At 44.4% G+C, this 15,547-nt stretch overlaps 2 protein-coding genes across 2 annotated transcripts in view; one reads left to right on the forward strand and one right to left on the reverse strand.

Moving 5' to 3' along the window:
• LOC147623292 (aminoaldehyde dehydrogenase ALDH10A9, peroxisomal-like) overlaps nucleotides 1–13,495 on the forward strand; it is a 32,408-nt gene extending 18,913 nt beyond the window's left edge. The window contains exons 4-15 of the mRNA XM_086821402.1: nucleotides 3,236–3,384; nucleotides 3,468–3,560; nucleotides 3,672–3,795; nucleotides 3,954–4,019; nucleotides 11,750–11,816; nucleotides 11,922–11,998; nucleotides 12,104–12,217; nucleotides 12,352–12,429; nucleotides 12,543–12,694; nucleotides 12,865–12,925; nucleotides 13,008–13,114; nucleotides 13,203–13,495. Coding sequence (XP_086677528.1) covers nucleotides 3,236–3,384; nucleotides 3,468–3,560; nucleotides 3,672–3,795; nucleotides 3,954–4,019; nucleotides 11,750–11,816; nucleotides 11,922–11,998; nucleotides 12,104–12,217; nucleotides 12,352–12,429; nucleotides 12,543–12,694; nucleotides 12,865–12,925; nucleotides 13,008–13,114; nucleotides 13,203–13,293 — 1,179 coding nt within the window. The 3' untranslated portion in view covers nucleotides 13,294–13,495. The remainder of the gene's footprint in view (nucleotides 1–3,235; nucleotides 3,385–3,467; nucleotides 3,561–3,671; nucleotides 3,796–3,953; nucleotides 4,020–11,749; nucleotides 11,817–11,921; nucleotides 11,999–12,103; nucleotides 12,218–12,351; nucleotides 12,430–12,542; nucleotides 12,695–12,864; nucleotides 12,926–13,007; nucleotides 13,115–13,202) is intronic.
• LOC147623293 (uncharacterized) lies at nucleotides 5,129–5,839 on the reverse strand. The gene is made up of 2 exons (XM_086821404.1): nucleotides 5,391–5,839; nucleotides 5,129–5,336 (listed from the first exon to the last, which is right to left on the reverse strand). Exons 1-2 carry the CDS (start codon nucleotides 5,689–5,691, stop codon nucleotides 5,269–5,271), a joined length of 369 nt encoding a protein of 122 aa, XP_086677530.1. The 5' UTR covers nucleotides 5,692–5,839; the 3' UTR covers nucleotides 5,129–5,268.
• Nucleotides 13,496–15,547: the final 2,052 nt, after the last annotated feature.

Genomic DNA, 15,547 nt, shown 5'->3' on the forward strand with positions numbered 1-15,547 from the left:
AATGAGTGTGCTAAGTTTTTTTATAATAAAATGAAAATAATGCTTAATCAAATAAACACAACCAAGAAATCTATACATAAATAATCACCATGACCAAGAGCCCACCCAAGCTTTAGAGAGAGAGAGAGAGAGAGAGAGAGAGAGAGAGAGAGTTGTATTTTCAGTATATTCCTAGTATATAAAAAAAGTTACAATGTATGTGGTCTTAGGTAGGGGTAACAAAACCCTAACCACCTGTTCACATGCTACAAACCATGTGAAAATCTTGCTTGAAACTGGTTTCGTGACTTGTTTTCGTGTGACTGCCTATTATGACATGTCCAGTTCTCAGGCACGGATGCCCACCCGTGAATGATGTGAATGCCTGTTAAAGATGCGTGCACATGCATTATGCAATGGATATATCTCCTGTTCTTGGAAACTATAAATAGTAGGTTGTCTCGAGCATGAAACTGGCACAGTAGGAAGCCTAAACTAGGATCCTTGACAGTGGGGTCAATGTCCTGGCCATACTATGGGCTACACGAGACCTAGCCTCTTGTAGGTGACACGAATCCTGGTCTCAGTACGGGTGACACAAAGCTCCTTGGCCTCTCGTACTTTGGCATGAAATAGGGAAAGTCCACTTGGGTGGGCACTTTCTGGTACCACTTGTGGAGCAACATGGGTGGTTGCTTTATTGCATATTGGGTTGTGCTAGACGACTTTGATCGTGCATGGATGCATGTACCTCATGGTGTAACCATGGCTTTGAGAGTTGGCGAGTTATACGATCAGACAGTGGTAGGGTGCATAGGTTGATGCATGAGGTGGAAAAGTTGGTACAACTTTTTATGAATGTATGGGTTGATTTTCTTAACTCATGATCGTACAAATGTGTACTCTAGGTATTATACACGAAATGAAGGGCAAACGGCACTAACAACATTGTAGTACAGAGTTGGCTAATGATTGCTGACAAGCATCGGCACAGATAGTTTGTCATGAGGACTGAATTGTGGAAGGAATGGTGCTAGGGTTGTACTTGGTGGGACTCATGGCATTTTAGTAGCAAGGGTCCATTATAGGGGTTCTACACTGGCTTAGGTAAGGGCCATAGCCACAACAAACGTTTTCGAAAAATCAATAATTTCATAAAGTATAAATACTTAAAGAACTTATAGTAGCCATCTAAAAACATAGTGTAATGATGGAAAAAATGGTGTCTTCTCACACATCTCAGGGAACCATCCTTATTTTGGTGAGGCATTATGGCAATTTTGCTTGATTAGATGCCACAAGTGGTTCAATCAAGAACTCTTAAGAACTTGAAGAAGAGAAGGTAGAAATTGGGAAAGATTTAAGACATTGAAGGATGGTGTATGAAGAAAAAGGGGAAAGAAGAGAGGAGAAGGAGAAGAAGAGGAGAGAAGAAAAGAAAGGAAGATGAAGAGGAGAGAAGAAGAGAATGAAGGAAGAGGAGTAGAGGTGAAAGAAGTAGCAGAAGATGGAAAAGGGGAGGAGGGAGGCAGGAGAAGAAGAGAAAAGGAAGGTGATGAGGAGGGTATGGAAAAAGAACAAAAGTAAAAAAATCCCCAAAACAATGAGGGGGAGAGAGGGGGGGGGGGGAGACTAAACCTAAAATTTGGGCGAAATTGTTGTACTGGAGAGGTTTCAAGGTTTATAAAAACCGTTTCGAAGTTTCGAGGTTTCAAAAGCTAGAAACATGTTTTTTTTGTTACTATGGTAAGGGCCAAGGAACTTATGTAGATGCTATGTTGAGATATATGAATTGGAAGTTTAGCTTACAGTTGATTCTCTCCTATTTGGATTAACGAGGATGTGAATCTAATAGAAAGGGGAGATAATGTTACACCTCTAATTGGGCCTTGGGTTAGTGTTAATTAGGGGTTAGGATAACGTGGAGTTAAGGGGATGTACTAACCCAAGATTAGGGTTAGGGATTAGTTGGGCATAGGGGCTGATAGGACCCGCCCACATGCTAGCAAGGACGAGGTCTAGATTGGCCTAGAGTCAATAAAAAAGTGAACTAGAGACTAATTATGGCTAAGGGCTTAATAATAAAAGCAATGGGCCAATAATAGCCTTTATTATTGCTATGTAAGTAAGTTTGGGCTCACTTATGATTAATATGAGGTATCCACGCAGAGAGTGAGGTCTCCAAGGTTTGCAAAACCTTAGGGCTAGAGTAGCTGCAGGCAGGCAGGTGGTCTGATGGTATGGAAGCTTGAGCACGTTGTCCGGGCTTGGCTGACTCATGGCAATCTGACCTTAGCCTCGGGCGTGGCTCCGGAAGGGAGCCTAGGGATTAGGGTTTCCAAGTATGTTGTCCTTACAGACAGTACCAACACAGGCTGGTTGGGCATGAGCCCAATCACTTGATAGCAAATAAGATGGCAGTGTTGAATATCCACCCATGCTTATATATAGGGCGTGTGGGTTGAGATCTGGGATCAATGTCTTGAGTAACATTTGTTGGTACAATTTTGTATAAACATTTTCATTGTTCGTAATATAATATGGTAGTTTAGGGCTACTTGTGTGTGCTTGTGTTTGAGTTTCGTTGCACTCTTCTCTCTCTCTATTTTGGAAACCCTAGCACATACGCACAAGTTCTCTACAACATGAGTTGTAGAGTTTCTTTTCTTCACTCCCTCCATAGATTGCAAAGATTCAATATCTTGAATTTTTCCTTCTATAGATTTTGGTCTTGCACCTGGATTGCCCCAAGGTGTGCAATGCTGGCTGCTCTTTCTCATAGGCTGTGTATCTCCAGGCATGGGGCACTAGTTAACTTACCACATGGATCACCTACTCTACCATGTGCATACCACAATCCTTACTAAACGACTGGGTAAGTGTGGGCTCACAATAGTCTCTCTTGGCACATACATCTGAGGCCTGATAGATGTATCTTAAGCGTTAGCCTTCATCATGGCCTGTACCTTGATAGAAATGAAGATTTGTCAACTAAGGTGCACACATCTATGAATCTGCACCGACTCTTGTATGCTAATGACGTGAGGGGGGATGTCATAGCATGCATACGATGCTATGTGATGGAGTTGGTGGCTTTAAGCTTTGTGAGTAGATAGATCTTAATGGAATAAAGCTCACACTTTTGTTCTCGAGTAGAGTTTAACACGGAGGTGATAAAGAGGTTTTCTTAGAAATTGACGCTTTCAGAATGCTTATATGAACCCTAACCTTGCTAGCTTTGTATTTGCTATCACAGGACGATGTTGCAGGGTGCTTCGAATATTATGCGGATCTTGCAGAGGCACTTGACGAGAAACAATACACTCCCATAACACTTCCAATGACTACATTCCAAACACACATACTCAAAGAACCGATCGGTGCTGTGGGTTTAATCACACCTTGGTAAGTCAAGTTGGCTTCGGTGTTGGAGAAGATGCAGCTAGTTAGTTTCTACATGTGTATGATTTGTCCATCTCTTCTTACAGGAATTACCCATTGCTGATGGCCGCTTGGAAGGTTGCCCCGGCTCTTGCGGCAGGCTGCACTGCCATTCTGAAACCGTCAGAGTTAGCTTCAGTGTAAATTTTCTAGCACGTAACATTGAGTCTAGCAATTGTTATATTTGATAAGGACCCCTTATTGAAGGTAAGCGGGGCTGATTGAGCTGCTTTTGTCATATGGGCATGCAGAACTTGCCTTGAGCTTGCATCTATATGCAAGGAAGTTAGTCTCCCTGCAGGAGTACTGAACATAATAACTGGACTAGGTCATGAAGCAGGTGCACCCTTGGCATCGCATCCTCATCTTGATAAGGTAGAGTCCACGTTTGTGCATGGATATCTGCATGCTATGTATGGAAGGGATGGTGGGTTGTACTTTACATAATCTGCAGAAACGGATCCTTTGTGGCATCTTGATTTATACTTTGTGATTGCTGGCACCGATAATGGTTGACTTTGCTACATGGCCAGCTGGCCTTCACTGGTAGCTCAATGACTGGTCGGTCCATCATGACGGCAGCTGCACAGAATACTAAGGTAATACCTTGATTTCTAGTACATTCTATTTTATTGTAAAAGGATAGGAAAAATTCTCAAAACACCAATTTAGGATATTTTCATGTGTGTGTGTATGAGAGAGAGAGAGAGAGAGAGAGAGAGAGAGAGAGAGAGAGAGAGAAAGAAAGAAAGAAAGAAAGATTTTATTAATGTCTTCCAAAAGACCGAACTCGGCCTATGAGGCAAATCGGTGTACCTGTATGGGGTATCCTCTGTCATCCCAACAAAATGAAAAAGTACTGAACTAAAAAGCTGAATCTGGGTGTGCAATAAGTACAATGAGTGGGGGAGGGGATGGAGCTCTACTACTAGGAGAATGCAAAGCTATATGCATGGAGTATACAATCATGATATGCAACCTAGCGAGCTCCATCCTGTACCATACTGGGGATATAAAATGGTATACATCAATGAAGGGGGTGTCCACAGCTCCCTGAAGAACATGCCTGGGTCTGCTCTGAAGCGAGCTGTCCGGAAGCCAGGTGTCCTCTGTCTCCTGCGGGCTCTGAGTGTCTCTGCTCTCTGGAGAGTAATTCCCTGTCGTGTACGGGCTGGGAGTGGGAAGGATCTCTGAAAAAATGTAGTAATCTATGTCTGTCGTATGCGCTGGTTTGCTACCTCAAAGATCTGGCGTAGGGAATGTGGCTCTCTGAATAAAATGGGATATCTCTCTCTGATGGCTGTATATGCTCTGCATCTGCATACATAATGCTCCTCACTCTCCACCTCCTCTCTGCACAATCTGCATACCCTCTCCTCTTGGGGGATCCGTGCTGCTCTGCCAGTTTCGATCTCCAATCGATGTGATGAAACTCTAAGCTGACCAATAAATTTAACATGGTATCAGAGTCTAGCCTAGAATCCATCAATTTGTGAGCCCATTATCTTGCTAATCATAATATGTACTGAGGTACCTGCTAAATCAACTCCATCTCCGCCTCCCCGTGTAATGAAGTCAGCCACCTCATCAATGTATAACCCAAATAGCGTGGGGAAAAGTGGGCATCCTTGCTTCACACCAATGGTGCTAGCAATAGTCTCGGACATGGACATCTGACTCGCCCGAAAACCTGCTCATATAATGCATAGATGCCCCATGTCATATCTACTGGTATGCCAAGAGACTGCAGGCGCTGAAAGAGCCTCTCTCGTGGTACTGTGTCAAATGCCTTGCGGAAATCCACAAAGCAGCAATAGAGCTTTCTCTTCCTCACTTTGGCCTGATCAATCATACATCTGAAAGTGAATACATGGTCAGTGGTCTCCTGAAGCCTGCCTGCCCTGATGAGCGTAAACCTGCTCGTTCAGTGGTCTCCTGAAGCCTGCCTGCCTGCCCTGATGAGCGTAAACCTGCTCGTTCAGCATATAAGCTAAGCTCTTGCTCCAACACTGCACCATAGAGTTTGGCCAACACGTGGCCAACCATAACCGTCCTGTAGTTGCTCGGATCGAGCATATCCCTTGTTTTGTGAATCGGCACATTGGTGTGCATCGTCCACTCCGCAGGCAAACCCTCTGCTAGTGCCCTGTTAAACAGGTGTGCAAGAAAAGGAGCCAAAGAATCTACTGCATATATGAGATGCTCACCCTGCAGGCCCATATGGTCGGCGGCCCGTCCATGCTGTACGCGGCGTATAGCTTCCTTTACCATCGAGTGGGTAAAGAAGCTAGCTGTGGTAGGTCGAGGCTCCTATGGCTGAGGTATAGGTGGCTGCTGTGGGGCATGGTATAGGCCCTCTGCATATGTGTGCCATGTCTGTGGGTCTGCAATAGGTGTCGGTGTCCGGGGCTCTCTGAAGTGCCGCCATGAGATAGGGCTATCTCTACTCATGAAGAAATGAAAGATCTCTAGCTCCTGTATCTCTGCAAAGCCGTGAGTATAGGGCTCTGCACTCGTCATCATACCATCTGTTCTGGGGCATAGTCCCAGATCTCGCAGGCTCTCCTGAGTGGACACGATGTGGGAAGCTCTGTAATGCAGCCGTGTGTAGGAGGGATGCCAGCTGGGCTGTAATAGTATCCATAGGTGCTAGGGGATCCATGAGTAGGAGCCCATCCTCTACTCTGCTAGTGTATATGTCTGCCATGTCATGTGTGAAGTAGATGGTAGTGTGTGATGTCGGTATGTGGGAGGCCAGTGATACTGGTGATCCGGCTAGTGAAAATGCCAAGTATGTATGATCTGCCCCAATAGGACAAGGTGGAATGGAGAATGAGGTGACAAGCTGTGATGCCTCCAAAGACCCCATAATGTAGTCTACCACCGTGCCTACGCTCCGTGTATGACCCCCATGTGGGATGCATGTCAGCCCTCCTGATCTCGGCCACTGTAGCATCCCATTATAAATAACGAGACGATGCCTGGCTCCCAACTCTAGTAAGTGGTCCCCATAATGTCCTTTGTTTGGTCCAGTGTCCTCTGATGCCCGACTAGCCCCTATCTCCTCTGGATCCACAAGGTGGAGGATCTCCATGTCATCATAGTCATACACCTCACACTGTCTGCTTTGTGTGTGGGCATTGAAGTCGCCCGTAAGAAATACTTCCCCTAGTGTAGAATAATGCATAATCTCCTCTGACAGACAAGTGTATGGCGAGGCTCCTCTCTCCTCTTGTGGCATGTCCTCTGTAATGACATTGGAGGATCTTGATGGAGGTAAGTAACATAGGGCTATGTATATAACCCTGTCCTGTGAGAGCTGTAAGCTGGTCCACATGTATCTGGCCTCTGGATCTTTTCCTTTCACTCTCAGTCTCCCCTGTAGCTCCCGTCTAAATAGAACTGCTACTCCCCCTGACCCTCTCGAGGTACCCTGGCGTGTGGTCCTAATGTATGCTGACTCCCACTGGAATCCCTCTACACGAGGTAGCCCTCTCTCTGGGCTCTGATGCGGCCATCAATGATGACCCGACCATCTCGATAGAAGGCCTTCTTGCCTTCTCTCCTCGCGTGTAAGACTCATGGCATGCAAGCTCTCCTATGCTCAAGCTGCATCCTCGTGAGATCATCATCCAAGAAAATAGGAGCTCCCTCTAAACCTCGTAGTATGACCCTCTTCCTCATGAAGGTGACCCTCTCCGTCTCTCCTGCAAACTGTGAGGGCTCGCTTGCGTGTTGAGTCTTTCCCGGCTCTCCATGCTCTGGTGAAGGGGAGAGGGTCCTCTTCCGTGTAGCCGAGCTTCATGCATAGAAGCTGTCCATCTTTCTCGGGAGTGGAGTCAGGTGTCTCGGCTATACCTGTGACTCGAATGTTGAGGTGGCGGGCATGCCTCATCTTCTCCTCCTCAATGGTGGTGTGAATGATTTGGTGTTCTTCCCTTTGAGTCTCCTCCCTCACTTCTTTATGGATGTTCTTCTTCACCACCTCAACCCATCCTGACTGCTTGGCTTCGAGTTTTCCCTCCATGTCCTTTGTGATCTCCTTGGAGATCTCTTCTTTGATGGCCGTGAGAGTGTTGTCATTGATCTCCCCTTCTTCCTTCTCAGTATTCTTAATGGCTACCAGTTCCACTTTCAATGCACTCACCTCCTCCTTGAGTGCCGTGTTCTCTTGTTCAAGATCCATGACCTGTGCTTCGAGGGCCATGATGTGCCGGTGTAGTTTGTTCTCCACCTCATTGAGGTTGGAATCGGATGTCTTCTTGTTCTCCTTGATTAGTGCCTTCATTGCCGTTTCGAGGGCCTCGAGTTTCTCTTGGAGACTCGGGGCCATTCCTCCAGATTACTCTGTAGTCCTTCCCACAGGCAGGGAGGAGAGAGAGAGAGAGAGAGTTATGTTGCTGCCTTGGGGGCCTGAGCAAGGGTGGGCGGGTGCGTGGGTGGGGAAAACGCGCCCGCGGGGGGGGGGGGGGGGGGGGGTGGGGTGGACAGACCCTAGCGGAGAGGGAGGCGGGCCAGCATAGCGAGGCGGCGGCGAATAGTGAAGCGAATCAACGAGGCGGAATCGCACGTCTACAAAAGACCCGAAGGGTCTATGAGACCAAAAGATGTTACATATGATCCATGAGTTAAGTAGATGTCAAGAAAACGTCACAGTAAAAACCAAGCTGGCAAAAGAAAAACAGGGCCAGGGTACTACACAGGTTCTGTGTATACAATGGAGTTGGCATAAAAACCTTGTGTCCGGACTCGTTGTGTGTCATCCTTTACTATGATTGTGTATATGGAAGCAATGTATGTGGGGGAGCGGCTTGGTGGTGCTGGAGAATGTCCCGGATCTGGAGGTGACAAGTAGAGGGCTTGGGTCTTTGGAGGCGGCGGTGTCGGGCTCTCTGACGTGTATTAATACACTTAAAACACTTATGAAAAAGACATTGCACAACACAAGATATCAATGCTGAAAATTGACAAGTGCACTATCAATGAGCCGGGGCCCCTCCCTCAAATATGCTTTATTATCTTGAGAGAATCTTTTACAAACTTCATGGGCATTCATTGCCAGTTGTCCATGCACAATGTAATGAAAATATTACCAAACAAGTTTGGTCGGAGTCGAAAAACTTCAGTTCCAGTGCCTACTCAATCTCTCCCTCTAGTCGTCTCTGGCCATGCACCACAAGGCATGGTCCAGTCCCTAGAGTAATAGGACCAATATTTGCAGTACAAATAGATGCATGTCTAACTACTCACTCCCCCGTAGGGTTCTCAGGAGTTTACCAACTTAAATACAAGTATCTCACACCGTGAAGGGTTCCCAGGAGCATACCTCACATTAAGAAGTTATTCAAATTAGGATTCCTCGCAGGAAGTGCATTCACACAGCATGTGCTTGTCTTTGGTAGTGTTCACAGGCACCCGGGCAATGAAGACACCTTCAAAGGAGCTGGTTGACCTGTTTCTGCAAGAGGGTACATCCATGTGGGCAACCTGTGTAACCAGAAGTGTAAACCAAGAGTATTTGCTCTTAAACACTGTAATTAACCATTGAATTCAGCATAAGCCTCGAAACATCATTTCACAAATATACATAAGAAGATTTGCTTCTTTTCATCAGGAAACATTTGCACAACATTAGGGACCAGAAGATGGGATGTTTCCTCCCCCCCCCCTCCCCCCAAACTTGCATTTTCATTACATGAAGGAGTGGAATACATCAAGCATCATCAATGGGCAGTCCAAGGCCCAGCCTTGTCAAACTACCGCTTCTTTCCACAATGCAAGTGAAGACAGTAGCAAACAAATTTTCCAAATGATTGGCAACCCCTTGCCCTTCATCACCATGAGAGCACCATGGGATCCCATCCCCATGTGATCACGTGTGAATCCATCAAACTGAGACGCTCAACCAGTTTTAATTTCATTCACTGCCTTGCCCTTGGCAAAGGCTCATTTGCCCATAGAACTCTCACAATTGAGAGTAGAATCATTGTTTTGCCTTCATCGTGTGCTCGAAACACATAAAATTGAATGGCAAAGGCTCATTTGCCCATAGAACTCTCACAATTGAGAGTAGAATCATTGTTTTGCCTTCATCGTGTGCTCGAAACACATAAAATTTAATGGCAAGTTGAAAGTTTTGATTCTTACCAATATTTCAGCAGTGAATCCTCAAGATTTAAGAGCTGTTGCAGAATTTGCAGGTCTGAATTTAGGGTTTTGCAGACCCTAATTCTTGGACTGTAGCACATGATAGTGTTCCTATCTATGTGGGCAACACACAGTCAAAAAGATGTCGAACAACAACTAAAAACAGCCAATAATGGACTGTAAAACATTTTTCCAGGAGCTATGGAGATATAAAAATTGCTCTCCATTAAGAGTAGGATGAAGAAAATTGATTGTAGTAGCCTGTAGAGGAGAGCAAGCTATAGCTTGGGTTTTTCAGCACTTCAAACAGGTTTTTCCTTGATGAGATATGTGCAAAAACTCTCAAAATCAGTTTTCTTAGCCAAGAAAAATAAAAATGCGAATTTTCTTTTTTCTAGAGAGAGGAGAGGGAATATGAAGTGGGGGTGTTCTGGTGAGTGAAGCAGTGCCATGTGTCCCCTGAGTTGGCCCTTTGAGTCATAAGGTGGTTTCCTACACCCAAAGCCCAAATTTTGGGGCTTTCAAGTTTTGTCCGCTTGGGAGGGTGGAGATTTTTGGTGTTTGCCTCGACAAAACTGTTTGCCCAAAAATTTAGTAGTGGGAACCGGCAACCATTTAATATGAGTTAAGGTTTTAAACTAAATTCTTACCACATGCAAAACCCATCAAATGTCCCGTTAGGCAAACAAGTGATGCAAGACACTTGTTCATGAGGACGTCCCCATCGTCTGGACGTCACAGGCTTTTGAACCAAGCATTGCCGAGGCATTCAACTAGACATACAAATCAAAATCAAATTCACAAGCACTTATATTTTCAATTTGAGCTTATCAAGGAAAGAAGCCCCATCTACTAATGACGCTTGGAAATACGTCCCGCCATGTCAATGGACTTCCCAGGATCCATCCATAGTACATGTCAATAGAACACCTGGCATGCCACACATGTCAAATGGTGACCCATCCATGGCCATGTACATGCACATGGTTTAGTAGAGCTGTGCTTGGGAGCTCATACGGACACCCAGGGAGGAGAGGATGTACCGATTATGCCACACAGAGGTTGAGACTGAGGAGCATTACGTATGTTGTTGCCTAGTGTACTATGAGATCCGCAGAGGTTTCATTGTCTATTCCATGAGGGATTTGGTCCACTCTCCAGGATCATTGACTTCCTGGACCAGTGTTGCCTAGCGCTCTTCATGCTTGAGCTCCGCAGACATAAGGACGCTCACCTTGACCCCTCTCTCGCCAGCCAACTATCATGAGCTCCTTCTGGACCCAGGAGGAGGACACCCATACAATTGATCCTGTGGATCCACCTCGGGCTGCTTTGGACCCACCTCACTTGTGAGGAGTCACCTTGGACCGGGCTTCCCCTCGGCCCCCCCGGACGTCGGCCACGATCCCCTCATTAGCTCTAGATCCAAGACATGCTCCACTACCATGGAGCTACCTTTCCACGTGACATAGCTAAGTGGGACCTCTCGGCCATGCTCATTAGCCTCATGCTTGATATTTTGGAGAGTGGTATACCATCAATTGGGGGCTGATGCTCCTCTCATGTTCCATGTTCCTGGTATTCCATGATGAGATTCCATGGACAGTTTTGTATCACCCTTGTTTTGTTTCTATTTTATTTTCCGTTCCATGATGAGATATGGCATGGACATATTATCGCATCACTTTGATCTCATAGGCCCATTGGGTCTTTAGTAGACGCTTAATATATCTTTCTTTCTTTCTTTCTCTCTCATCACATGTACTACTTTTGATCTCATAGACTCTTTGGGTCTTTCGTAGACGTACCTCAAGCACTCAAATGTGTTTGTGTGTGTGTATGAGCATGTGTTTGTGTTTGTGTTTGTGTTTGCATTTGTGCGTGTGCGTGCGTGTGAGAGAGAGAGAGAGAGAGAGAGAGAGAGGAAAAAGAGAAAGAGAGATTTTATTCATACATGTAGGGACATCATGCACATAAATACGCATGCAAACACGCCTATGTGCATACATGAACGGACAAGACACAATGTATGCATGGCACCCAGAGACACCCACACACCCACATGCACACAATTTGAGAGGAGGTGTGATATTTGTATGGTAAAATGGGAAAACTAGCCAAGCTTCTACCGATAATGACTTAGTCAAATTTTTATTTGACTAACTTGGATTGTTTTTTGCAGCCTGTCACATTGGAGCTGGGGGGAAAGAGTCCTATTATTGTTTTTAATGATGTTGACATAGTAAAAGGTGTTCGCTCTTTGCCCACTTTACTAGTTGTGCTCTGGAATTTTGCTCCATGTAGAGGTTTATTTGCTACCAAATGCTACTAAAGCTTACTGATGTGCTGGCTAGCTGTCGAGTGGGCTATGTTTGGTTGCTTTTGGACAAATGGCCAAATCTGTAGTGCAACATCACGGCTTCTAGTGCAGGTACTAACATTCTATTATTATAGCTGATACTGTTTCTCTGCATTACCTCACAATTATGTGGATGTACTACGAGTCTAAATGTATTTTCCAAATAATTTTTGGCAGGAGAGCATTGCAAGTGAGTTCTTCAATGAACTTGTAAACTGGACAAAAAGCATAAAGATCTCGGATCCTTTGGAAAAAGGCTGCAGGCTGGGACCTGTAGTAAGTGAAGGACAGGTTAGGCTTCTTTAAGTGACTCTTTGATGTTTTTCTTGGAGATGCCTATGAAAACAGAACTAATTCCACTTTAAAAATTTTACTATTTTTCTTCTTGTGCTGATATTTGGGAGTCCATGCATATTTGGTATCAGTACAAGAAGATTTTGAGTTTCATATCACATGCCAAAACCGAGGGTGCAGCTGTACTTTGTGGAGGTGGCCGCCCCGATGTAACAGCTTTTAAACCCATTTGGTCCTGAGCATTGCTTTGGTATTTTATCTATTATTGTTTTCAATGAAGAGAGACTCTTTTATTTCTCATCCTTTGTGCCATTTTTGGCAGCATTTAGAAAAGGGCTATTTTGTAGCTCCAACCATTCTTGGCAATGTAAAGCCATCCATGCAAGTATGGAAAGAGGAGGTGTTTGGTCCTGTTCTAGCTGTCACAACTTTCAAAACCGAGGAGGAAGCTATTGAGCTAGCAAATGACTCATCGTATGTTCTTGCATCCATAAGAGGCATCAGTAAAGAATGTTCTTAGGCAGCTAACATGTAAATCTTAAATTTCAAGAATGGGTGGGTGTTTGAACAGTGAATATCTCCCTGTCCAAGACAATGGGTGGTATGGTTTCTATCTGTCATATTAATGTTTTTTTTTTTGGTAGGTATGGTTTGGCTGGTGCTGTCCTGTCAAAGGACGAAGAGCGCTGCAAACGTGTTTCTGAGGTGCTTTCTATTATTATCATTGTTCTGTAATAAGAGTCATTTATGATAGATGCTTTAGCTGTTTGGATTTGATTATTTGCAGGCTTTACAAGCAGGCATAGTTTGGATCAATTGTTCTCAGCCCACTTTTTGTCAAGCACCGTGGGGAGGAACGAAGCGCAGTGGGTTTGGACGAGAGTTGGGTGAATGGTAAACATACTTAATATATTTTTGATCCGTCTCTCTTCGTGCTTGCCTGCAATGCTCCTCTTAAAGCATTGGGACTTTTACTGCACAGGGGCCTGGAGAACTACTTGAGTGTCAAGCAAGTGACGAAGTATATATCAGAGGAGCCATGGAACTGGTATCCATCGCCTTCAAAACTGTAAATTGGTACATCAACTATGGACATTATTGCTTTAGCTTCTGATAGGCTTTATAATCATCTCAGAGAGAAGAACTCTTAGATGTATCACATCGATGGAAACCTCTCATCTAATAGCAATGTAATAAAGGATGTATACAAAAAGATTGACAAGGCAGCATCATTATAATATGAAGCCATAGCTATTTCTTGAGGCTTTACATGCTCAGCATTGCCCATCTTTTTTTGCCCCCTCGCCCTGAATAGATCCTTCTGTAATCACGAGGCTTGTTACCTGCGTGGAGGTGGCTTGGTTTTCCCACTCGAAGGTGTTACAACTTGTGTTCAGAATGAGGCCACAATGCCGATGGGAGCCTGCAAAAACTTTGATGGGCAGAGGTGTGGGATGGATGGTCAGTCGCCCCCGTGCTTTTTTCTTTGCCCATCCTCTAATGCTACAAGTCTGTGTACTGACAAAAAAACATATTTCAGGCTGTCCGAATTTCTTAAACATTGCTAAGTTGGAATGCCTCGAAATGGGCTTGAAACATCACAGTGAAGTTTTTCCCGCTTACATTTGGGTCCTTTTTTTGTTTTTGTTTTTTTTTTAAGGAAGGCTTGAAACTAACAGGAAATGGATATTCATGCCCGGCTTGTGTATACAACTCCCACACCATTGCCGGCCTGTCCTTTTTCATTTTTTACGGAAAGCCTTTGATACTCCTCTCCCTTGCTACAGATGTGCGCTTGGTGCCTGTTTTGCTTCAGCTTCTTGTGCCCATTGTGTCAGAACGAGTAGCCAGCAGCTAGCTTTTCTTCTTTCCTCTTCTCGTTTCTTGCTCTTTCCTCTTTGCTTCTTCTTTTTTATTTCTTCTTTCTTCTATTTGGTCCTCTCTTCTTTTCCCTCCTCCCCTTCACTTTTTTTTAAAAAAAAACCCCTCTCCTCTAAGCTCTTCCTCCTCTTTTCTAGTTTCTCACATCAATGATAGTACGAAGTCCTGAGTGCACTTCCTCGTGTTTTCTAGTTTCTCACGTCAATGTTAGTACGAAGTCCTAAGGGTGCACTCGCTAATCATTTCTCGTCTGTGGCCTGTGACATTGTGAAAAGTTGATTAAGCCTTGCCATTTAGAGGAAAAGGAGTAAAGCATCCCCGAGAGCAACCATGTAAGGATCACACAAATGCACCACCGTCACTGACTAGGGACACTTTACACCTCTGGTGGGAGACATGACAGACACGCAAGAATCATAGCACATGGTTACAACCATTTTGGACCACATATCCAAGCAAGGTACCTATACAAAACTAAAATATGGGAGTCCTCTCGAGATCTGAACATTTAGCAGTCCTATGATTTTAACCACCCAAGGTGCTCCATTGGCTACCTTCTTACCGTGTTGTTGCCATACATGGGTCCCCTCTCACCTTGCATGTACTAAAAGATGTTGCTTTCTTGCCCTTGATCCTCAAAGAGACTTCCACCTAATTCCCTTTCCATGTTAGCTACTACTGTTGTTGAAAAAGAATTACTGACATAACTATGCTTTGCAAAGTTCTAAGAATCACATTGGGCCTTAGCTTTATGATCACTTTTATTTTGGGCTAGATAAGGTCTAACATAACCCATTGGATGCTGTATCAACTTGTTCATCCCTCTTCTAGCTATCACCTAGAATGACATGCCAAGTAGTTTTGCAACACCACAAATACACCTACACCTACTCTTATTGTTCTCTTTTTTACTCCTAATCTTATCTACACTTATTCATGGTTAACCTATTGACTTGGAGTCGTTCAAAGAAAATGATCATTGCTTGAGAGTGAATACAAGATTCAAGCTCCTTGTTGCCATTTATATGGTAATGATGTGTGGATGTAGGCTAATAATAGGTTGACACTTTTTTTCCCTCCTTAGGCGGTTCTTTTCCCTAAGCGTGTATACACTCTTATGAGTGTGTGTGACCTTATCATGTCACTTCACTTGTACTTCTCATTCTCATCAATCTACTTTGAGTGTTGTGCTTCTTTATATCTTTGCTTATTCGCTACAATTGTGTGTATTTTTTCTACATTTGTCTCCACTCCAACAATTGGTATGAGAATAGATTCTCTTGGCTCTTACCTTCGTCGTTTGATCTCATCATCATGTCCTTGAGCTGCTCTTTTGATTGTCTCATATTGGAGTTGGTATACTCTATAGTGTAATATTATAAATTTTTTTTATAACTTTTGAGGAGTTTCATCACGTTTTGTGGCCCGTTCGCATGTTGAGGCTTT

This window comes from Cibotium barometz, chromosome 27, assembly GCF_041138505.1.
Source record: "Cibotium barometz isolate CiBa-2024 chromosome 27, ASM4113850v1, whole genome shotgun sequence".
NCBI classification, from domain to species: domain Eukaryota; kingdom Viridiplantae; phylum Streptophyta; class Polypodiopsida; order Cyatheales; family Cibotiaceae; genus Cibotium; species Cibotium barometz.

Bases quoted from the DNA above. Each gene is read 5' to 3' on its own strand.
- LOC147623293 (XM_086821404.1), bottom strand. From the start codon at position 5,691: ATGGTAAAGGAAGCTATACGCCGCGTACAGCATGGACGGGCCGCCGAC. The intron at 5,337-5,390 runs GTTTACGCTCAT...CTGAACGAGCAG, and splicing joins CTTATATGCTGAACGAGCAG to GTTTACGCTCATCAGGGCAG.